The following is a 23,937-nucleotide window of genomic DNA, read 5'->3' as shown; positions in this document are numbered from 1 at the left end:
GTCGGACCGAGGACCGAGGCCAGTATGGATAACGGGTTTTCCGGTTAAACCGACGTCCCCAAAAACTTGTTATGTAACCCAAATATTTGACTTAAATTTAGGAGAGCATTGTATTTAGACACGTGATCACTGGTCTGAAATATTTCTTACGAGAACAGTCGGTTCAGTACCGCCCACTTCCTGCCGATCTAGTCCGGTTAAACCGATGTGCTGATAAAAATTGTCCGGTTAAAGAGATGTCATTTTTGCCAAGTGTAGTCCGGTTAAAAGGTGTCTGGATAAGAGGGTGTCTATTGTACTTTGGATCGTACTGACCACACCCATGTAGATTTGGTCAGGTTAGGTCTAGTTGTGCAATAACTAGGTCTAGTCCAAAACAAAGTGTCAATTGAATTAATACAATGTTTTGATTTTGGTGGAAATTTTTTGTCCTGCAAAGACTACCACCTCTTCACCCTTGGGTAAATCCCAAATGATTATTTTACCATCCATCACTGCATCAAAACTTTAACAACACAAGAACATCAGCTGCAGCGGACGAGACTCTAGCGCTAAAATGCTATAAAAACTGTCTCATCAGACACTTGCACTGTCCAACAACAATAACATAACTAGATTTGTTTTGTATCGTACCTTGAAGAAGGGAAAGAAAGAGGTATTGTGATAAGCCAAAGCCTGATATTTTTGACTCTAGAGACTTCTGTAGAGAAATGGTAAACATACTAACCAAAATCTCACATTTATAGGTGTGGATGTTTTATAATACCAAAGTATAGCCTAATTGGGTGGTTGAGTGGTTTGAGGGCTTGCTGAAGGTTGTCGGTTTGATAAATGTTAAACATACCATCCAAAATCTCATGTGGAACTATATTTATAGGTCTTATGGTTGTTATAATACCAAAGTATAATTAGATAGTTGAGTGGTTGAAGTGCTCGCCTTTTAGTAAGAAGGTCCCCAGTTTCATCAGCTATGAAAAGTTCCAATTTTCTATAATTAGATTTCTGATAAACTATCCTGGCTAAAGAAACAGCTGATCTTTATATGTAAGAAATATACACAAAGCATCCTCTCCATTAGACACTTGCCATTCACTCATAGTCCAGCTTAAAATGTGTAGGCCTACAAACAAAGTATGTTGCTGGCCAAGTAGTATAAAATTAGTAAAGAAAGCTTAACTTACCGAGAAAATGAAGTGGATCTATAGCTCTCAGATCACCGACGGAATTTAAGACGTCTTTAAGAGCTGAGAAACCTTTAATCAAGATGTCATTTTCTTCATCCTACAAGTAAAAGATATATTAAATTACATATTAAAAATGTGACCGGGCCTATGTGGACTACTTTAAAAATAAAATTAATGAATTGAATAAATAAGGCAGGTAGTAAAAATACCACTTTGACTAGTACTGAAATTCTGTATAATAGCCTAGCTGAATTTCAGTAATTAGTCAAAGATTGAATTTTGAATTCAATGAAATTTTGAAGTTTTAAGCTACTATACCGTCTACCATGGCTATTGAGAGTTAAAATAGCACAGGTTACACTTGCCTACTCCAGTTATATTTTGTTTGAAGGATATCTATACTTGAACTGAGTTTAATTTCATGATCAATTCTAAATTTTAGAGTACTGTGGACAAATGTAAAAAAAAATACAATGGTTTCATCAAAATAGCCTCATTTTACTAGGACAAATGCATTATATTAATGTTGAAACAAGCTCGACACAACTTTCTAGGTAAAAACTCTACTTGCCAGATGAGAGTGGGACGACCAGCGAGCACCTCTCCTCATGGCTGTCAAGAGGATCGACATTTCTCCCTGGACCACATAAACGCCATTCCCTGGTATGAACGACATTTTGCGTCGGAGCGGGAAAGCACTGGATCAGTTTGAGCTCATTGCAATTTAAATCAAAGGCTTTTCCTAAAAAATATAATAAGTTCCATATTAAAGCTAAAACTGAACAGTGGAATATATTTATAAAAGTAGATCAAATTTAGAATTATTGATTAAGTTTAACTTATAACCTGCAAAATGAAATTGGGAAGGAAATGCTTTGTTTATTGTTGACATGACAGCTATTGAACCAAACTACTGTAATATTTAAGTCATTAATTTTCAGGCTACAAAAACCACAAACTTAGAAGCTTCAAGCTTTACTTAACCGAAAAAACTAAAGTTGCATAAAAGCTAGTTTAGTTAAGTGGTTATTGTGAGTTATACTTTGAGAGTACTTTAACAATCTTTTATACTTTGATTGGCTATTGAGCCTCAAAAGATCGAGAATCTTTGCCTGGATGAAGGTAACTTAGGCCAAATTAATTTAAACTCAATCAATTGAATTGCTAATAACTTCTGATAGAATAACCTAGCCTAACTTAAGTTTACAAGCAGGGTAGAAGTAAAATTAAAGTCTTGTAGATTAGCATTTAACAATTGGCTGCACTTTAGTAAAACTTTGGTAGGCCTAGTCACTTAGGTATCCGTCCTACACTCATTTTAATGAATATATCGATCGATACATCGATTATTTCATTCGATATATCAAGTTGGAATGAAATAATCGTTATATAGGCTATAGAATAATCTATACAGTATCGATATTTTTCATTTGAATGAGTGTAGGACAGATAATGGGTACAGTTTCTTAACTGGGCTACGTAAATATCGATTGAAGCTATCGAATTGAAAATATTGATTGATTATCGATATTTTAAAATATATCTTGGCCTATTATAAAATTAAACTTTCATAACCTAGCCTAATTAACCAAACTTGCTGATGGTGAAAAAATCGCATGAAGGTTTACTAATCGATCACAATAGTTTCAATCGATATTAGCCCAGTTAAGAAACTGTACCCCAGATACTCAAGTGCAGCCTAACAATTTTCCACACAAATTCTAACCTTGGGATATTTATTTGCCGTATTTTAATTCTCAATGGTCAAAGCCAAATACATATAAGTTAGGCCTACAGTTTCTTAGAAGACAAGTGTTGCAATACTAGTCCTAAAAATAATAATTATCAACAACAGTAAAGATATTGACAGGGGCTGCAAAAATGACAATACTTTATTGTCATTACATTTATGATGTCACTAACTTAGGACAAGAGGCATTCCAGCAATGTAATTGTGTTTTTAGTTATAAACCTGTAAAATGGTTTGAGTATGTAAGATAGGGAATTTGGGTGGTTTGGAATGTATTACACGAGTTGTCAGGTTTGGAATAACAAAATAAGGTTGAATTTTAAATTATAATTACCAACAAAATTAGTGCCGGAAATTGCTACAAAAATGGTTAAGTTACTGCAGTTACTGATGTTAGGATCTACTTTGATTGGCCCTACATCTTAACTAAGTACAGTTACAAAATTATACAGTTTAAAACAATTTACACACCTGTAAAACGTTGAATGTTAGTAGACACAACAAAAGCCAGTATTGATATTGACAGAGAAAAAGAGATGCGGTTTTGTGATTTTATTCAGTTTTTATTTTATTTCTGATTATGAAAGTGAGTGTGACTGACTGACAGATTAATTCACAATATCAAAACGCCAACACTCGCGTCTGCTACGTGTATAAAACACCAGCTGATTAAGTTTTCAGTTACTTACTTACAGGCAAGTAGAGCACATGGCAGCCAACTAGACTTATGAGAGTTATCAGATTTCAACCAATGATTTCAACCTCAACTCAAACTTAAACCATTGGTTATGCGATTGTTTATTAAAAATTACTGTTACCATATCAAATACCATTTACTTGTAAATGAGATTTTAATTTGTCTTTTTTGTATCTGTCACACCACAAAAATACACTTCCGTAAAACTACAAAACAATGTTTACTATAAATAACATATTGATCAGCATTGTACATTTCATTTCATTTCATTTATTCAACGGCAAAATTGCCAATTTATACATGGACAATTCAAAATATACATGATACTGTGCAACAAATTTCACAAGCAAAGGCAAAGAACAATAATTTAACAATCAACAAAAGAAACAATAACAGATCAGTCAACGAGAAATATCAATACATGCAATAACAATGCAAAACAAGAACAAAGACAGAACAATAAATACAATACATTAATTTACAATGCAATAACAATCACTAACAAGATCTAAGCAAACAGAAACAGTGAGTTTTTCCATACTAGACAGCAACAATATGTAGTAAAGCAATATAGAACAAGTATAAACATGGGGGAGAAATTGCAAGTTTTTACTAGAAATACTTAAGTTACAAGGAAACGGATATTGTACGATCAAACAATGCCTTATAATTTGCGGTCTTGAGTAGTAAAGTACTATAGTAGCATTGCATCGCTTATATATCTCCTTTCTTGGGGATATGTATAATCAATGGTGTGGTACTCTGGTTCTGGTTGGTTGTGTAGTGAGTGTGAGTTTAGTTTAGAGTCAGAGATTTAGCTTATAATGCTATTACCTCTTCACTGTTTATAATTTTATTTTATGAACAGGACTATTTTTTATTCATTAGTAAACCTTCATTCAATTTTTATCTTATATCTTTTTTATATTATAAGCAAGTTTGGTTGGTTAGGTTATAATATGACGGTTTAATTTTATAGTTAAAACATTAATTTTATAATTCTTCTTAATTTGAAAATTTAGTAAAACTTATGACGTCATAGATCTACGGACCATCAATATGACGTCACGGATGGCTCCCGTGAGCCTGTCCGGAACGCAACTCGGAATGTGAGTAATGTGGTGATGCCCCCCTCAAACTTATTTGTCAGATTCAGATTCAGAATCAGATTTACTATTTTTTACTAGTGAAGTGAATTGAAATTAGTGATGGGAGAATCGAATACTTTAAAGAATCGAATACAGTGAATTCGTAGCCTCCCCTGTATTCGAATACTTTTACGAATACTTGTATTCGAACACCTTTGAGTATGCAAAGCATGGAAAATGAGTGTGTAATTCTTTTTTCACCACACTATGATGTTTTTGGCTGTATTACATACGTTAATTGGTGGCTGAAAGTTACGTTTTGCTGGCCATGCCAGCTGTCATCGTAATTTGGGGACCGAGCAGGTTTTTACAGGCCGGGGCCGCAAAATCAGCTGTCCGCTTACTTAATTAAAACATGAATGCATTTTAAATACACAATCAAAATCCGTAGCATTGCAGTAGAATTATGTTATTATCACCGTTGCCTAGCAACTATTTATTTTTATTTTTGCTGATTCCTCAAATTATTTTTTCACATAACCTTAAAGTTGTAGTTGTGTTGACTATCAGTGTGCATTATTATAGTGGTGAATAGTGGTAATATGGTATAGTGTGGTGAAAAATAGCGTTCGTACCACGGACCGAAATGGTTTTGCAGCTCTCGATCGATTTAAGTTCTCGACTTCGTCTCGAACTTAAAAACTATCTCGAGCCGGCAAAACTCATTTTCGGCCCTAGGTACGAAATATACTATTTCATAATGCAACCGTTCTTTTGGCCACTGTTATTTCGTTTTACAGTAATTAATTCATTAATATAATTTATTCAATGTAATTTTAAATTATATGATTTTTAAAAGGTACATTTATTTTGACTTATACTTATTTCATGGTCAGTTACAGTCTTATTAATGTATTATTTTCTATTATATTAACTAATTAATATCTTTAATAATATGTCTCATTCATTTGTATAGATAATTTACATCAGATATGCATGTTATTTTGCCATGGAACTATATAAATCGGTTGTAGTTATAATAAATTCTATTCAAAAGCCCTCTACCAGTAGTAACCTAATATTTTAAATATTCTATATAATTTATTAATTAATTTTATTAATCCTTAACATTTAGAATATTATTCTAAATGTTAAGGATTAATAATAATCGTATGTAAATTATAGGGCTAATGGTAAAATTATAACGAATAGATGAAAACAAATGCTGCAGTCAAAAAAATTAAATATGTACTCTTGCGAATGCTACGGATTCGTAAGATATTCAAAAGGGAATTCAGTAGTTGAAAAAGTGTTGAATACATTTTTGAATCCCCCGAATTCGCTTTCTAGATTCAAGAAATCCTGCAAAATCTGAGGCCAAGAGTATTCACAAAAAAGTATTCGTACGAATCTGAAGTATTCGAATCTACGAATACTCGGGCTGTATTCGAATACTATTCGATTCTGTATTCGATTCTCCCATCACTAATTGAAATTGAGGTTATATTTTGAATTGCTTCCTAAATCCTGCCGAAATACATGTAATCAAGAAATGTCTCTACAAGATCGGGTTTTGATGCAGAAAATAAAAAGGAACGAAAAGCGGAAACTTAAGTTATTAAAACTAAAACAAGAAGCTTGTAAAAATGAAACAAGTACGTATACTGTAAACTAGGTGTTAACTGCTCACCATGTGCTTCCCTAGGTGTATCAATGTTGGAATAAAAAAGACCTAACTTTGTACAAAAAATATAAGATGAAAAATATTCTCTCGTGGTTTTCTGAGAGCTGATTACCAAAAATATATAAGTATTTAAGTATTTCATAAAGTAGGGTAGCTGAGTGTAGGGATGAACATCGATAGGTCAACTATCGATAGTAACTTTTCATCGCCGCGAAATTGATGTTTTCGGGGCTAAAATGTAACTTAGTTTTTATCAGTGTTTCGTCTGCTCTATTGACTGAAAAGCTATTAACTTAAATCTACTAAGTTACGATTCAGTCATGGAAAACATTTGACATTTAATACTTGTCCAAAATCATCGATGTATGAAGAACATTGGTAATCTAGGCTAAGTTACCATCGATGTACAAAACAACGAACTTCGATGTTTCAAAAACATCGGCTATCGATGCGCATCCCTAGCTGAGTAGTTATAAAAAAATAAATAAATAAATATAAAATATAATACTACCCCCAGAAATCAAAAGGCCGCTGGTTCGATCCTGAGAAGAGTTAAAAAGCTCTTTTGATGGTTCGATACTGGATCCATCTGACCTCATTTTAACTGGTAACTAAGTATGGTAATAGGCCTAGTTATGATTATTTATCGTTGAATCAACCAGGTAGCCTACTCCTACCTAATCAATCTTGTAAGTGTAGGCCTAGTCCAATCGTAAATATTGTGAGTAAATGCTTTCATATCAACATAACAAGATTGATAGTTTCTTATCTGGGTACCTTGCTGATTGTTTAATAGTGCCCGCCTAGCAATCAAAAGTTTGTTAGATCGTTCCAGAGAAGAGTCAGAAGCCTTTTGATGATTCAAAACTGGACCCAGCTGTTCCTATTGGCCTTCAAATAAAATATCTTGGCTAATTAAACAGCTGATCTTAGTCAGTAACAACATTCTAGGCCTACATTGACTATTGTTACAACTATTTCATCCCCGTCTTAATGTTGTTGCCAGTTTAAGGCCGGCCACACACAGAACCGGGCGGGGCAGGGCATGATGAGACGCCTGACTTGCCCTGTCCCGCTGCTGTCACACACGGAACGAGGCAGGACATGTAAAGTAAAATGTTTGGCCCCCATAAAATGTGTAATATTTGGTTGTATAAATTGCTACAGTCATATAATGTAAATTATTTTAGTTGTAAAATAATCCTTATCAAAATTAGCCCATTAGGGAATAAATCACATGACCGTGCATGCGCAGAAAGTTCTGCCCGGCAGCGACTTTCCTCTGAGCCTAATTTTAGATAGCTTCTCATTTTGCCCTGCGGGTGCCCAGGGGCGTCTTTTTGACGTGCCCTGCCTCACCCAGTCCTGTGTGTGGCGCTTCATAAACGCCATGGAATTCCCATCGCACAAGATGCCCCGGGGCAAAATCCCTGTCGCCCCCCACCCCACCCGGTTCTGTCAACTTTTAATGATAAAGTAAATTTTAAAAGTGTAGTGAATGTGCCAGGAATGGAACCTGTCCCTTCCACACACAACTTCTTTTTTTATTTTACCAGACATTAAAGTAGGCTAATGCTGAATTAAGGCTTCAGAGGTGAAGCATATTAAAACATTAATTATCCTATAGCCTATGTAGGCCTATGTAATGTAAATCATGGTTGCATCCTGTTGGTGGTGGGAAAACCTTTGAAATGCTGTGGTTTGTAAACTCAATGCATCTGTGTCAATGTTATAAAATATCTATATTCAGTGATTTTTGACTGTAATCTAAACCCTAGGAGTGGCCTTTTTAGGAGCTTTCAAGGAGGTGAGAGACCAGGAATCAGTGTGTAGCCTAATAATATTGTAAAAGTTTCTTAAGCCTAAGTTAGTTGATTTTGCTGCTTTGCTATTATTTAAAACTAGCTGTGTACCCGTTCTACGCACGGGGATCTTATAATATTCAGTTGAAACCTTCTTATATAAAGAACAGCAGTTGTTTTGCATATTTTAAGATATGCTGGCCAAACTATTATACATAGCTTCATTTTATGTTGTTTTTTGTTGTTCCGGATCGGTATGACAATCAATAAAAGGTTAAATTACCTCTGTGTCTGCCGGTCGATCCTATAACGGTAGGCTTACTTTTATTTTTACTATCTGATCTCGTTTGCATGGCTCAATCACGTCCTGGTTGAAGTTCGTTCGCTACGCTCACTCACCTGTATGTTGGAGCTCGTTCGCTGCGCTCACTTTCCTTCAGGTTAGCTCGTTCGCTACGCTCACTTGCCTTCAGGTTAGCTCGTTCGCTACGCTCACTCGCCTCCATGTTGCAAATTAGCTGTTGTCATAAATGTAAAAGAAATAATAGTGCTAGTGCTGCACCCTGTTGGTAATCCTTGTAACTTTAATGCTATTGAACATCACAGAACAGAACCAACTTGTTTAATTGAAACAGCTGTTAAGATTCAATAATTTCATTTCTCATAAGGTTAACATGGGCTTCCAGAAATTCCACGTCAAAAATCGACAAAAACTTGATTTTCAAGGGTTTACTGTTAAATATCTAACTGTCTCATATTCGATGAAATACGTCTAAAACCATCTCATATATGTATAGTATTTGGAAAATAAGTTTCAGGCGGGACAGTGCTATAGTTATTGAGGAGTAGTTGTAATAAAGTGCGTATTTTAGCGTTACCAAGAGAATGACAGATAGACAGACAGACAGACAGACAGACAGACAGACAGAAATTGAGATAAGGTTTGATTCGGTTTCTCTGACCTATGAAATGTAAAAATAACCAAAAAGTTCATTATTCTAAGCAATGTACAGACAAAACTCTAATTTTATTTATATAGATTTTTTCTTTAAAATTTCGTTTTACAGATGTGAAGTCAGATGCATTCGTGGGAGGAAAAAGTCAAATCACATCACCTAAAATTGGAAATAGCAACAAAAGAAAGGGAGACCAAGTTCAAGGTGTAAAAAGTAAGTAGAACCGTATTTTACTGTAGGCCTATTTCTAAAGGTTGGATGATATTAAAAAAATTGATTTTATCTTTTATAATTTTCACACTAGTAGCCTAGTAATGTAAATGAAGGAAACTACTGGTAAGTTAATGATTTTCAAAGGAGTTTGGTAAATATTTTTATTTTCATTGGATTAGGTATTAAGTTAGAACTTAAAATGTACGGTTTTGTTGTAAATAATTCTGATAAATAATGTGGGACTCACGAGGCTTGAAAGCATTAAATTTTTGCAAAGGTTGGTACAAACCTCAAGGCTGAACCACAGGTCTGACAAAAGTGGAAATTTGAAATTGTCTTACAAAATTAAGTTAGCCTATATCTTTGACTAAATACAGTATGCGATAGTCCGGTAATACTTGAGAAGAAGACAAATTTCAAAAATTGTAATAAACTTGTCACATTAAAATCAAAGTTAACATACCGTACTAAGTAACTAATTCAGTTTGAGCATTAAAATTATGTAATTTTTGAGAGTTCTGATACTTGAGCATATTTGTTGAAATTTTTCCAAGTTAATATCTTATTTCTCTTGACCAGAAGATAGGTAGGCCTAAGTTACCTTTATTTTTTTAGATGGCCTTCAGCGTAGGAATAGGCCAGTCCACACCATACTTACTTACTTACTGCCGTGGCTCTTGGTACCCAAGGAGGTACTTTACCTCTCCAACACACTGCCTCCAGACTGCACGATCCATTGCTTCATCCTCTCTTCTTCCCATTCTTCTCAGATCTCTTCTCACTTGATCTCTCCGCCTCAACTTGGGCCTTCCAGGAGGTCTTCTACCCTCGGGATTGTTGTTTAGGGCGTTTCTCACTAAGGATCCCTCTTCCTTTCTTAACACATGGCCTGCCCATCTCAATCTCCTACTTCTCACCTCAGCCACAATATCTGGGTCCCTGTACAACTCTCTCAACTCCCTGTTGTGCTTAACTCTCCATTCTCCGTTTTCAAAGGTTGGTCCAAAGATTTTCCTTAGAATCTTGTTTTCGAACACTATAAGTCGTTTCTCAGTTCTCTTGCTTATCACCCAATTCTCTGAGCCATATAGTAATACTGGTCTTATTATAGTTTTGTATATACACATGCCCACACCATGCCCCACATATTAATCACCATGTTAGAAGCGACAGTGGAAACTGCGATTTGGGGAAATACTGAGCTCATTACTAAATTTCCCTCCTCCCTAACCGCCTTAGGGAAACCTCTCAAACCTTTTGGATATTCCTGGAATTAAAACTGCTCATCTAACAACGAAGTTGTGCATAGAACTATAACAATGAAGAATGCTATGCAATACAAGTTTGTCTACTCTTATAATAGGCCTAGTTAGAGTTGAAACAAGAAGAAATAGATAGACAATTAAGAGGGAAATCATGACTCGGTTGATGGTTTTAACTGCTAATTTCTAAACAAAAATCTAGACTTGTCTGGGCTTTTATTTTATTCACAGTGTAACACTAATTGACTACCTACCAAAATTTTCAGAAAAAAAGAAGAAGAAGTTAAAAATTAGTTCAAGCAACCAAAATGATGTTAGTGACGAAGAAGACGGTGACAGTATTCAAGAAAACTCCCTTAATGGTTCAGTCGAGAGCAGCAGTGGTCCAGGTAGATATTTTAACAATAGGCTACTTGAGTTCAACTGTATATAAATATAAAGCCTCGTTCACACGGTGCGAGTTTACAAGCTACTCGCCAGCGTGTAATTCAATTCAATTCAATTCAATTCAATATTTCTTTATTCATTGAAGCACAAAGTACATGAATAGTGTCATTCTCTTAAATGTTTTTATATTACAATGTTATATTCTATGGATACAAAGTTCTTAAAATCTAACATAAGTTTATACAAATTACAAATGAATGCTCCTTCTAAAAAATTTAAAGTTCATCAAGGGAATACAATACCTTGTTGATGAGAAATGTTTTAAGACCCCTCTTAAATTCGACCATGCTTTTTGCCGATTTAATTTCATTTGGAATTTTGTTGTAAAATTTGGAGCCGGTATAACTTGGTTTTTTACTGTAAAGTTCTAATCTGTGGCGGTTTAGAGCAATGTTGGTTTTGTTTCTGGTATTGTAGTGGTGGTGTTCACCAGTTAACGCCAATTGAGAAAATCTGTTTTTAACATATAGAACTGTTTCATAGATGTACAATCCATATACTGTCATTATTTTTAATGATCTAAAATGCTCTTTTGAAGTTCTCGAGTCAAGGTCCAAAATAATTCTTATAGCTCGTTTTTGTAATTTTAGGATTGTTTCTAAGTTATTGATAGATGTAGCGCCATACAGAGATATTCCAAAAGAAATAACAGAATGTATGTACGAAAAGTATATTGATTTTAATGTTACTTGATCAAGAAGATTTTTTAATCTAGTTAATGCAAATAGACCAGATACAGTTTTTTTTATTACTTTGTTTGCGTGAGAATTCCAAGTTAAATTTTTGTCAATTTCAAATCCTAAGAATTTAATATTTTCTAATTCTTCAATAGGTTTCTGATTAATTTCTAGTGAAGGATTAATTGAAAGTCTTGTCTGACGGGTCTCAAAATTTATGAACTTTGTTTTATCTGGATTCAAAAGTAACTGATTGTTTTGGAAAAAATTTGAAAGTATATGTAGATTAGCATTAGCTGTCTTTTCAATTTCCTCTTCAGAATTAGCGGTAACTGTAAGATTTACATCGTCTGCATAAAGGTAAAGTTTGCTAGATTTGGTCAGCCCTGGTAGGTTTGTAACATAGCAAATGAATAGAAGGGGACCCAAGATGGATCCCTGTGGTACACCATGTTTAATAGTTCTAATTTTTGACTTGTGAGTAATTTTCATTTGATTATTGAATTGGATAGTTTCTACAAATTGTTTTCTATTACAAATGTATGATTCTAGCCATTGAAGAGATTTATTTTTTACTCCGATGCTTGACAATTTATTTAAAAGTAGATTGTGGTTTATAGAGTCAAATGCCTTGGTTAAATCCATGAAAATGCCAAGAGCCTTTTGTTTTGCATCTAAACAATCAATAACTGACTCTAAAAACTCTGTAGCAGCTGTCACAACTGATCTACCACTTCGAAAACCATGTTGACAGTCCTCAAAAAGGTGATTACTTTCCAGGAAGCTATATAAACGGTTGGACATGGCCGGAAGCAGAGCAATTGGACGGTAGTTTGATAATTCATATCTATCTCCTTTTTTGAATAGTGGAATTAATTTAGAAATTTTTAGTTTATTAGGAAAAATGCCTGATACAAAGGAAGAATTTACTAAATGAGCTATAGGTTTTCTGAGGGGTAATTTTGCTTTTTTGATGAGCACCACAGGGACCTCATCATAGCCGGTGCTAAATGAGTTTTTAAGATGACTTATTATTTCGTCTATCTCTTTCTCATCAACAGGTATACAATGAAAACCTGGAATTATATAATCTGACTCAACTACTTTTACACTGTCCTTTACATCCCCAACAAGTGAATCCAAATTAGGAACAATGTTTGTGTCAACCAAATCAGTAAAATAATTGTTAAATGAATTACATATAACATAAGGGTCTGAACAACATTGATTGTTAATATGAACACTAGTAATGTGGTTATCTGCTTTTGCCTTACCGACTTCAGAGTTAATAATTTGCCAGCTGGTTTTGTTCATGTTACTTGAGTTGTTTATTTTATTTTGATAATATAGTTTTTTTGCAGCTGTAACCTTATTTCTAAACATTTTATTCTTCTGTCTTAGTTGTTTGTACATGGTTTTGCTTTTTAACATTCTAGCATTGTTAGCAAACTCAATAATTGATTGTTTTTCAATCTTTAGCTCTTCAGTAAACCACCTGCTTCTATGTCTATATTTTCTACATAATTTCTTAGGAAAACACAACTCAAAATAATACATAAAAGTTTGGTGAAATACATCATACTTTGACTCAACTGGAGCAAAAAATACATTAAGCCAAGTTTCAAGGCTAAGAATTTCAATAAAGTGATCTATATTTGCAGTGCTAAAGTTCCTAGAATATTCAAGATATACAGCATTATCAGGACTATCATTTTTACTATTTATTACAAAGAGTTGACCATCATGGTCTGACAGCTGAGTATTGAAACCAATTACATCGAAATAGGCATTATTTATATTAGTAAAAATTAGTAAGAAGCCGGCGAGTTGGGGAGTGTGCTTGTATTCGTTCACACGGAGCTTGTCCACTCGCAAACGTGTAGAAAGACGCCGGCGAGTGCGCTTGTAGTCGTTCACACGATGCTTTTTCCACTCGCTCAGTAGCTGGCTCGAACCAAATCCTCCAACATCTTTGAGTAACATGCGCTTTGAGTTGGCGTGTAAAGTAGCGGCAGCGTCAACTTTTTCCAGAGCTTTTTTACAAGCGCTTTTAAGCGAGTACTTCGTTCACACTGAGCTATTTTACTAGCTGCGTGTAAAAAAGCCGGCGTGTAGCTTGTAAACTCGCCCCGTGTGAACGGGGCTTAAGCTCATTAAACTTGCTTAAATAAATATGATCCTGACTAAATAAACTGAAAAGACAGAATCGAGACATTGATTATCTCATCCCATTACATACCATATAATAATAAAGACTGGGACGGGTGGCGTCGTCCTGTAATCCAGCTACTTGGAGGTCACGGATTGTGGATATTTATAGGCATGCACTGTGGATGGGATACTCCCTGGTGTGGATTAACATCCGCACTAGTGAGTACTACTACTATCCGCAATACTATCCTGATAATTAGACCAATTCGTATATACCAAGGAAAAATGTGGTTCGGATTCCACTTTAAACTGTAGGTCCCTTAGTTGCCATTAGCTGTTTGGGCTATTAATTAACAGCTGTGTCTAAGGAATGTCGGCCTTAGTCACTAACAAGACTACAAGATCGCGCCACTCATCCTACACTCATCTCCATTCATACTTGGCTTAAAATACCTACATAGTATGGTCGCCATTTCATAAGAAAGTATAAAAGAAAAAATATAATGAGATAGACAACTATATGGGGTTTAGCAGCGATTTCGTAGTTGTTAATTTTCTAGGGTATTCTATGTACAGTAGGTAGGCCTATAGTTTCTTCATCAGAGTGATCATGTCTATTATTTCATAGAGAACATTAGAACAATCATGCCTAAGAGAAATTCTAACCTAAAAAGAAGTTCCCTGGGTCCTCATATAACTGACTAGTAGGAATATTAATTTGTTTATAATATCAATCATCTGTTATGAATAGGTCACTTGTAACAGATAGGTCTAGTTTGTAACCACAATTAGAACTAAAAATTTGCAACTAAATATTGAACTAAAATACAGTTTCAGCCTGATCATATACCTTGTAATTCGGTCAGTGTTTTACCTTAAGTAATTTAAGTGCTAAGATTCAACAATCAAATGTAGGCCTAATGAAAATTTAATTATTCAGACAAGCAAAGTCGTGTGGTATACACACACGATAATCCGTTCTAACATATATTCTAACCTATATTGCAATAAATACAATTAATATTAGTCTACTTTCCAAACAATTTACCATATGATTTCAGATTCTAAACAGATGAAAAATAAAAAGAAAAAGAAGAAGAAAACTCTCTCGGAAAGTGATGCAAGTATCAGTACAGAAAGTCAACCACAAGAAAGTTCCAGTAAAAAAGAAAAGGCCGATGAAAACAATTTGCTGTGTAAGTACTCAAAGCTAAACATTATAAATAACATTGCATATTTTTTTAAACTCTGTGTTGATACTCTAAATTGTTTAATGTTTATATTAGATTATGATTCCAAAATGTTAAATGTTGCAATTTCATCAGTACAGATTTTCTAAAACTATATGTACCTAAACATTTTGGGGACATTCAACAGAGTTGGAATGCGTTCGGTAGATTTTTTGAATGGTTGCCTGAGATCAGGCGTGCAACCACGACAGACAAACGCAGAAAAATGGCCTGATACCCAAAGTGATAGCTTACTTCTTTAGTGGTCATTTTTGTTCTCGTAATAATTTCTATGTTTAGCTCTTGGTAATTCTGTACTGTTGAGGATCAAAAAATTAGGTTAGTAAGTCTAAAAATTAATGAATGTTTCTTGCAAGTGTAGAGAGCTCCCAAGACCAACGAGCTTCAAGTGTTATTTTTCTCAGCAGTGTAAAATGAAATGCCAAATATTATACATACAATGCAAATACAATCCCTAGGTTTAATGTTTACCTGATGTCCAGTGCCTGGCTCATCGCTGTCTTTGGATCTACTGAAGGACAGCTCCTTCTCTACACTGCAAGGCCATGTATGTGAGCAGACTCTCAAGGCTGTGGAGGAGATGGGGTTCACCAACATGACTGAGATACAAGCCAAGTCCATCCCCCCGCTGCTGGAGGGCCGAGACATAGTCGCACGCGCCAAGACTGGCTCCGGCAAGACACTGGCGTTCCTCATACCCGCCATAGAACTCATCTACAAGCTCAAGTTCATGCCGAGGAATGGTGAGTGAAACTGCCTCTTCTTGTATTTTTATAACTTTTTTTATCAACTTAGGTGGTCACCAATCGATACAGGTACAATTAAGGGTGATAAAAATGTGCATTCTTTAAATAGAATAATTTTGTCAGTTTGATCCTCAACCACAAACAAATTTTTTATAGGCTAGTTAGGTCTATTTACTTTTTTAAAATTATTTCTCAGCTCTAACAATATTTTGTTAGTAAATCTATTACCGAACATAAATTATCAATTATAGTTTGAGCTGAAATTTTTCAGAGCCACAACTTTTGATATCACATGTCAGGTTATTTTCATCAAGTCCAGCAAAACCTACTGTATATTTCTGGTTTTGTTTTGATGCCAACGACCTACAGCTACAATGCAAGTTGGTACTGAATAGACCTAAAGTAACTTGTTAATGCTGAAGTTAGCATTTAGTTTATATTGTTTCCAGGTGTGGGTTGTCTGATTATCTCACCCACTAGGGAGTTGTCCATGCAGACATTTGGAGTGTTGAAGGAGTTGATGGCTCATCACTACCACACTTATGGTCTCATTATGGGAGGAGCCAACAGAGCCACCGAGGCACAGAAACTGGCCAAAGGTATAAACATAATTGTGGCAACTCCTGGCAGACTGTTGGATCACCTACAGAACACTCCAGACTTCCTGTACAAGAATCTGCAATGTCTGGTGATAGACGAGGCTGACAGAATATTGCAGATCGGATTTGAGGAGGATATGAAACAGATCATCAATCTGTTACCAAGTGAGTACCTTGTTTTAGTTAGAAAATATAAATAAAATTAGAAGCTTTAACATTTAAAGTTCAGAAGTTTATTTACAATTCAACTCAAGACTGAATCATAAACATGACTGATATTGTTTACCTTCAAGTCTTCAACTAACATATGATACATTTAACATATGTTGATAAGTTAATATAACATTATAATACATCTTTCCCCTTTAAAAAAACAGCAAACAAATTTGAAAGAATTAACTAAAAACAATAACCAACCAAACTTCTCCCTTCTTTTGAGACCATTATATTGTATTCTGAAATCTTGATGGTAGCTTGATTTCTCTACGCGGTCTTAGTTGTACTGGCTCGTCTTGCCTTGGAACTGACTGGGAATTGTTTTGTTGAGTGAGTGATGGTTTCAGATGGCGGCGATTTCTTCTTAATGTAGCTCCGTTATCACCTTCTACCCAGTAACTTCTTGGAGTTGGTCCTTGATTAACAATCTTTCCCTGCTCCCACCTTCCTTCATTTCTGAAGACAACTCTTTCGTTATTTCTTACAACCCTTAAGTCCTTGGCTGACCGATCATAGTATTTTTTCTGCAGCTGTTGTCTTGTATTTAACCTGTCTTGTACTCCATCATTCAGCGTTGGTTTCAGCAGTTCCTCGGTAACAGGGATTGTTGTCTTACACCTGCGTTGAAACATCAGCTGAGCTGGAGAATATCCCAGATGCTTAACGGGCATGTTCCTAAGCTCCAATAAAGCCATTTTCAAATCCTTATTGTCATACTGTACTTTCCTTATCAACTCTTTGGCTATTCCAACTGCCCTTTCAGCAAGCCCATTGGATTGTGCATAGCCTGGACTGCGTGTCACAATTTCAAAATTCCATTCACGGGCAAATTCCCTCATTTGGGCACTGTTGTAAGGGACATTATCCGCTACCATTATATCAGGAGGGCCAAATCTACTGAAGATGTCTTTGCATGCTGATATTACAGACGTTGCTGATTTACATGGCATTTTAACCAGCTCCAACCAGTTTGAGTAAGCATCCATCATGACCAAGTACACATTTCCTCCATATGAAAATATGTCACATCCGATACGCTCCCATGGTCTAGTAGGTATAGGATACGGCATAAGGGTTTCCTTTGCATTACTCCTGGAAAACCTTTCACATATCCTGCAACGAGCCACAAAACTTTCAATGTCTGTAGCCATTCGTGGCCAATAAAGTATCTGTCGAGCCCTAGCTTTGCACTTTTCAATTCCTCCATGCGCGATATGGATTCGCTGAAGCATGTCCTGTCGTAGCTGTCGTGGCACAATCAGTTTGTGATTTAAAAACAATAAACCATCTTCTTCAGATACCATATGTCTTTGGTTCCAATAGTGGCGTACTATCTCTGGGGTGTCTTGCTTCCTTTCTGGCCAAACTTCTTTGCAGTATCTCTTCACGATAGCAGTTTCTTGGTCCTCTTCAGTGTAACGCTGGAATAATTTCTTCTTCTCTTCAGTCATAGGCAATGAACTTGTTAAACTGTGTACTTGAAATTCTGAAGACACTGTCATTCCTGTGCATTTTAATGCTGCTCTTGACAACGTATCAGCAATAAGTTGGCTACTACCAGGTAAGTACTTTACTTCCAGATCATAATTCAAACACCTTAGTCTCATTTTCTGTAGCCGACCTGGTACCACGTGCAAATCTTGTTGAAAAATATTTACAAGCGGCTTGTGGTCAGTCTGAACTGTTACTTTATAGCCATAAATAAACCTGTGAAACTTCTCAACAGCAAAAACTATAGCTAGAGTTTCCTTTTCAATTTGCGAATATCTCTTCTCTGTATCAGTCATTGAACGGGACATGAAAGCCACTGGCTGCCCACTCTGCAACAAACAACATCCTAGGCCATCTTGAGAAGCGTCTGTTTGTATTTCAAGAGGTCTTCGAGAGTCAAAGTATACCAAAACTGGTTCACTGGAAATTAATGTCTTGATAATCTTCAGAGCATCTTCATGCTCTACGGTCCATAAGAAGTCCACATCCTTTCTTGTCAAATATCTGAGGGGTGCAGTGATTTTTGCTAAATTCGGTATGAACCTCGATAAATACTTTAGCATGCCCAATAACCGCATTACCCCTTTCTTGTCCGTGGGTGGGTCCATTTCAACTATGGCCTTTACATAATCTGGGTCGGGTTGGATTCCTGCAGCCGATACTATGTGTCCCAGATACTTAACTTCGCTCTTCTTAAATTGCATCTTGTTTGGATTAAACTTGATTCCAAGTTTAAGGGCTGTGTCCAAAACTCTCTTTAAATTTTCGTCATGCTCTTCCGATGTCGTTCCTCCTACAATAATATCATCATGTACTATGTTAACTCCCTTCAGGTTTCCAAAGCATTTGTAGTTATTTTTCTGGCACAATTCTGGACCCGAACAGATTCCAAAAGGAAATCTACAAAATTGATATCTCCCAAATGGGGTACTGACTGTGCACAGTTCACGACTCTCCTCATCTAAAACAATTTGAAAAAACCCATCCTTAAGATCCAAAACAGTAAAATATTTGTAACCACTCAATGTTACCAGAATATCATCAGGGTGTGGCATTAGAAAGTGCTCTCTCATTACCACCTTGTTCAATGGCATCGGATCTATGCAGATTCTCAAAGACTTATCGGGTTTTTCCACGATCACCAGAGGATTGACTCATGCTGTAGGTTTGTCAACTTTTCGAATCACCCCAGTTTCCTCAAGTTGGTCCAACTTTTCCTTTAGTTTTTCCTGTAAACTGTAAGGTACTCTCCGTGATTGTCGAATTTGTGGGATAGCACCCTCCTTAAGCTGAATATGATGAGTGCTTGGAAACTGTCCCAATCCTTCAAAAGCTGTCTTGTAGCCGGTTAAAACATCATCCTTATCCTTAAAATTCAAACATATTGATGACACTCTCTTAATGAGTCCTAAATTGACACAATCGTTCAGTCCTAAAATTGGCAGTTCATGTTCGACATTCACTACAGCAAAATTCACATCTGCAGTTACACCTGTAATTGTTTTACATTGTAACATCACAAGACCTAGTGGTTTGATTTTGAATTTTTCATCTCCCCAGGCTGAGAGTACACAAGAACTACGTTTTACGTGTGTAATGTTCATTTTCCGTACATAACTAGCAGGTAAAATACTGATCTCTGCACCTGTATCTAGTTTAAATCTAACTTGTGTACCACCAACAGTCAAGTTTTCCGTCCACGATTTTTCACTTTGACCTTTCACTCCACTAATGTTTAAGCTTACCGAGCCTAAACTAACATCGCTCACACAAGAGTCTTCATCGTGTTGTTCCTTGTTTGTAACAGCATGAGATTTTATAGTTTTACTCCTACAGACCTTTGCAAAATGATTTTTACCATCACATTTCGAGCATGTTTTGCCATATGCAGGACATTTACCCCGAACATGTTTGTAGCCGCAAAAGCTACACAGATCATTCTGTTTTTCTTTTGCAATACTCCACGAAAGTTCTTGATTTGGTACATTATTGACAACACATAGCCTACACTGTATGGATCCGACTTAGTCCCCGAAAGCTTGGTTTCATTGTGCTCTACAATAGTCCTACATTGATCCTTGCTACTCTCTACAATCATACAGAAATCAATAGCTTTCTTCAAGTCAAGTTTTGTATCTCTTAATAGACGCTCTTGAGTACTTTTATCTCTTATACCTAAGACAATTCTATCTCTAATCATATTGTCAGGTTCAAGAAACTCGCATGATTTAGCTGCTATTTTTAACTGCATAACAAACTTACTGAAGTCTTGACCTTCTTCCTGCTTCATTCCATAGAATTTAAACCGCTCAAATATGACATTTTTCAGAGGACAACAGTAAGATTCAAACTTATCAAGTACGCAATCAAAACTATCTTTGTCATTATCTTCAAATTTAAAAGTATTATATACATCTAGGCCATCATCGCCTAACAGATTAAGCAGCTGCGCAATCTTAATTTCATCCTTAAGTTTCTTACCATGACTAGTAGCTATTAAGTACAGTTCAAACTTCTGACGAAATCTTTTCCAATTTTCACTCACATTTCCTTCAAAACTCATAGGTTCAGGCAACCTAAACAATCCAGATACTTCCATTATTTCTTCTAGGTTTCAAAATACACCTGACACCATGTTTTAGTTAGAAAATATAAATAAAATTAGAAGCTTTAACATTTAAAGTTCAGAAGTTTATTTACAATTCAACTCAAGACTGAAACATAAACATGACTGATATTGTTTACCTTCAAGTCTTCAACTAACATATGATACATTTAACATATGTTGATATGTTAATATAACATTATAATACATACCTACCCTAGTTTAACATTTTTAATAGATATTGGTTTTGCACTTTGGTTTTTGTATCAGCTTCACCTATTTTAGTTTTATGAAATATAACGTGTATTCACTTATACAATTAAGTACAACTTAGTAAAACGAAACTTGAGACTTTAATCATGTAAAAACTAACTGACAACAAAAAGTAAACAACCTTGTTATTTGTATGTAACATATGGTAATAAATAATGTGAACTCTATACAGACCAAAAGCACGAACACTTCACCTTCTCGCCGAGATTGAACTACTGTCCATGTCTTCAAGAAGGTTTTTATGCTTTAGTTGGTCAGCGTGTTTTTTAAAGATTCTTCTATCGTTACCTTCAACTTTCCACACATTTCGCCCTAGTCTCTTCAAGATTACGCCGGGTTTCCACACAACATTTCCGTTTCTGGTTTCTGCCCAAAACACAGGTTCATTTATTTTGAAGTTTTTTAGGCTAGTAGTGGCTCCTTCGTTATTCTCTTCCTCTTTTGTTTTATCTTCTTTATTTTCTTCCTCTTCTGTTTTAATCTGACTTCCTTTTTGGGGTTGAACTAAATCTAAGATACATCTTAGCTGACGTCCTAAAAACAACTCAGAAGGTGACATTCCAGAAGTTATGTGTGGTGTTAACCTGTACTTAAATAAAAAGTTGTTTAAGTCAGCTTCCAAACCTTTAGGGGATTGTTCTTGGCAAAGTTTTCTCAACGCCTGTTTCATGGTACCGACGTATTTTTCAACTTGTCCGTTGGAACACGGATGGTAAGGTGGAGTGGTTACGTGGTCGATTCCAAATGCTTTACAAAACTGTGCAAATTCTACGGACGTAAAACAGGGTCCGTTGTCTGTCACTATGGTTTTAGGGATTCCATATCTGCATATTAACAGCTTAATTTGTTTGATTGTTACTGAAGTAGTCATAGAGTTCAACTTGATAATTTCTGGCCAACCGGAGTATGCATCTACGACCAAAAGAAAAACACTATTAAGGAAAGGTCCAGCGAAGTTCAAGTGTATACGGGTCCAAGGGTCAGTGCATCTCGGCCAATTACTGAGGAACTTTCTCTGTGGTTCTCTTGCAGCATACAAGTTGCATAGTTCACAAGTTCTTGCCACGTTTTCGATGTCACTGTCCATCGATGGCCACCAAAAACGATCTCGGGCCAACGCCTTCATCTTTACCATTCCTAAATGAGTGTCGTGCAGGTACATAAGTAATTTCTGCTTGAACTTTTCTGGGATAATTGCTCTAACCCCCCACATTAGGCAGCCCTCATTTATGGATATTTCGTTCTTCCTTGACTCATAGGGTTTTAACTCCAGATTGTTTGTCTTGTTTGGCCATCCACTTAATACAAACTCTTTGACCCGATTAAGAGTGACATCATTCGACGTTTCTTCACTGATTTCTTTAGCCGTAACTGGTAGACAATCTATGTTACCTGAGAATATTAATCCAACTACGGTGCTATAACTCTCATCGGCTTGGTCAAACTCGACATCTTCCTCGAAAGGCAAACGACTTAAACAGTCAACTTTCCCAAATAGTTTAGTAGAAACGTATTCTATGTCAAAACGAAAATTTGTTAAAAACAAAGCCCACCTTTGTATTCTGCAAGACGTGGTTACTGGCACTCCTTTGCTGGATCCGAATATAGACAATAGAGGTCTGTGGTCTGTTTGGATCAGAAAATGTGTGCCCCAAAGGTAGATGCGAAACTTTTTAATAGCATAAATCAAAGCTAAAGCTTCTCGTTCAATTTGCGAATAATTTTGCTCTGCCTTGTTCAGTGTTTTAGAAGCATACGCGATCGGCTTCTCTTCTCCGTTAGGATATCGATGAAAAATTGCGCAACCAATCCCCACTGATGAAGCATCGGCTGCAACTACTATAGGTAATTCACTATTAAATGGCACTAGAATAGGAGTGGAAACTAAAGCATCTTTAATACGGTTAATTGACTGAGAGCATTGTTCTGTCCATGTCCATTGAACATTTTTCTGCCTTAGTTTGTTTAATGGTGCACAGATCTCAGAAAAGTTTGGGATGAACTTTGAGTAAAAGTTTGCCATTCCTATAAATGATTCCAACTGTTTAATGTTTTGGGGTTCAGGCATATCTACTGTGGGCTTTATCTTGTCTTGATTCGTCGAAATTCCATCTTTGGAAATACATAGACCCAAATAGTTGACTTTTTCCTTCATGAAGTGACACTTAGCTCTGTTTAAACAAAAACCATTGTCCTCAATGCGTTTCAAAACCTCTTTTAACGTGTTTAGATGTTCAGTGTCATTTATTCCTGTTATAATGACATCATCCAGTAGGAAAGCGACTCCATCTAATCCAGAAAGCATAGAATGCATCTTCTTTTGAAAAATTGCCGTAGCAGGAGCTACGCCAAAACACAGTCTATTGTATCGCATAAGACCAAAAATAGTATTAATGACAAGGAGTTTTTTAGATTCTGTGTCCATGGGAATAGAAAGGTAAGCATCAGAGAGGTCAAGGGTAGTGAATTTCTGTCCAGAACCTATCTTGGTCAATAAATTGTCTTGAGTTGGTAATGGAAACTGCTGCACCTTTAATGCTTGGTTGAGTCCCGTTGAAAAATCTGCGCATATTCTAATAGCTCCATTCGGTTTTCTTACAATCACGCATGGCGCAGCCCATTCTGAATGGTCTATTTCTTCAAGGATACCATTTTTTTTTTACCGGTCAAGTTCTTCTTTAACCTTGTCCCTTAAAGCTAAAGGAACAGGCCTTGCCTTTTTAAACACTGGTGTAGCACCCTCTTTTAGGTACAAATGAGCAGTTGTCTTTGAACATTTATTTTCATTGGGTTGAAAGACGTCAGAAAACTCATCCACAAGTTTGGCAAGTTGTTGATCCGTATTT

The 23,937-nt window shown here is 35.9% G+C and overlaps 2 protein-coding genes across 3 annotated transcripts in view; one reads left to right on the top strand and one right to left on the bottom strand.

Moving 5' to 3' along the window:
* LOC128988596 (Golgi-specific brefeldin A-resistance guanine nucleotide exchange factor 1-like) overlaps positions 1-3,513 on the bottom strand; it is a 55,026-nt gene extending 51,513 nt beyond the window's left edge. For both annotated transcript variants that reach the window (XM_054410017.1, XM_054410018.1), the window contains exons 1-3: positions 3,406-3,513; positions 1,756-1,926; positions 1,182-1,281 (exon numbers count right to left, since the gene is read on the bottom strand). In XM_054410017.1, the coding sequence (XP_054265992.1) occupies positions 1,182-1,281; positions 1,756-1,860 (205 nt within the window). In that variant the 5' untranslated portion in view covers positions 1,861-1,926; positions 3,406-3,513. The remainder of the gene's footprint in view (positions 1-1,181; positions 1,282-1,755; positions 1,927-3,405) is intronic.
* A 2,733-nt stretch (positions 3,514-6,246) lies between these two features.
* The window catches only part of LOC128988858 (probable ATP-dependent RNA helicase pitchoune), a 55,992-nt gene continuing 38,301 nt past the window's right edge, over positions 6,247-23,937 (top strand). Inside the window, exons 1-6 of the mRNA XM_054410576.1 lie at positions 6,247-6,374; positions 9,273-9,374; positions 10,903-11,025; positions 14,973-15,107; positions 15,644-15,904; positions 16,357-16,671. Coding sequence (XP_054266551.1) covers positions 6,272-6,374; positions 9,273-9,374; positions 10,903-11,025; positions 14,973-15,107; positions 15,644-15,904; positions 16,357-16,671 — 1,039 coding nt within the window. The 5' untranslated portion in view covers positions 6,247-6,271. The remainder of the gene's footprint in view (positions 6,375-9,272; positions 9,375-10,902; positions 11,026-14,972; positions 15,108-15,643; positions 15,905-16,356; positions 16,672-23,937) is intronic.

This window comes from Macrosteles quadrilineatus, unplaced genomic scaffold (genome assembly GCF_028750875.1).
Source record: "Macrosteles quadrilineatus isolate MER2022 unplaced genomic scaffold, UCM_ALF_1.0 Scaffold_3__2_contigs__length_128488019, whole genome shotgun sequence".
NCBI lineage: Eukaryota > Metazoa > Arthropoda > Insecta > Hemiptera > Cicadellidae > Macrosteles > Macrosteles quadrilineatus.
Note: the sequence above shows the minus strand (reverse complement) of the source record. Positions and strands in the feature narration are given on the sequence as shown.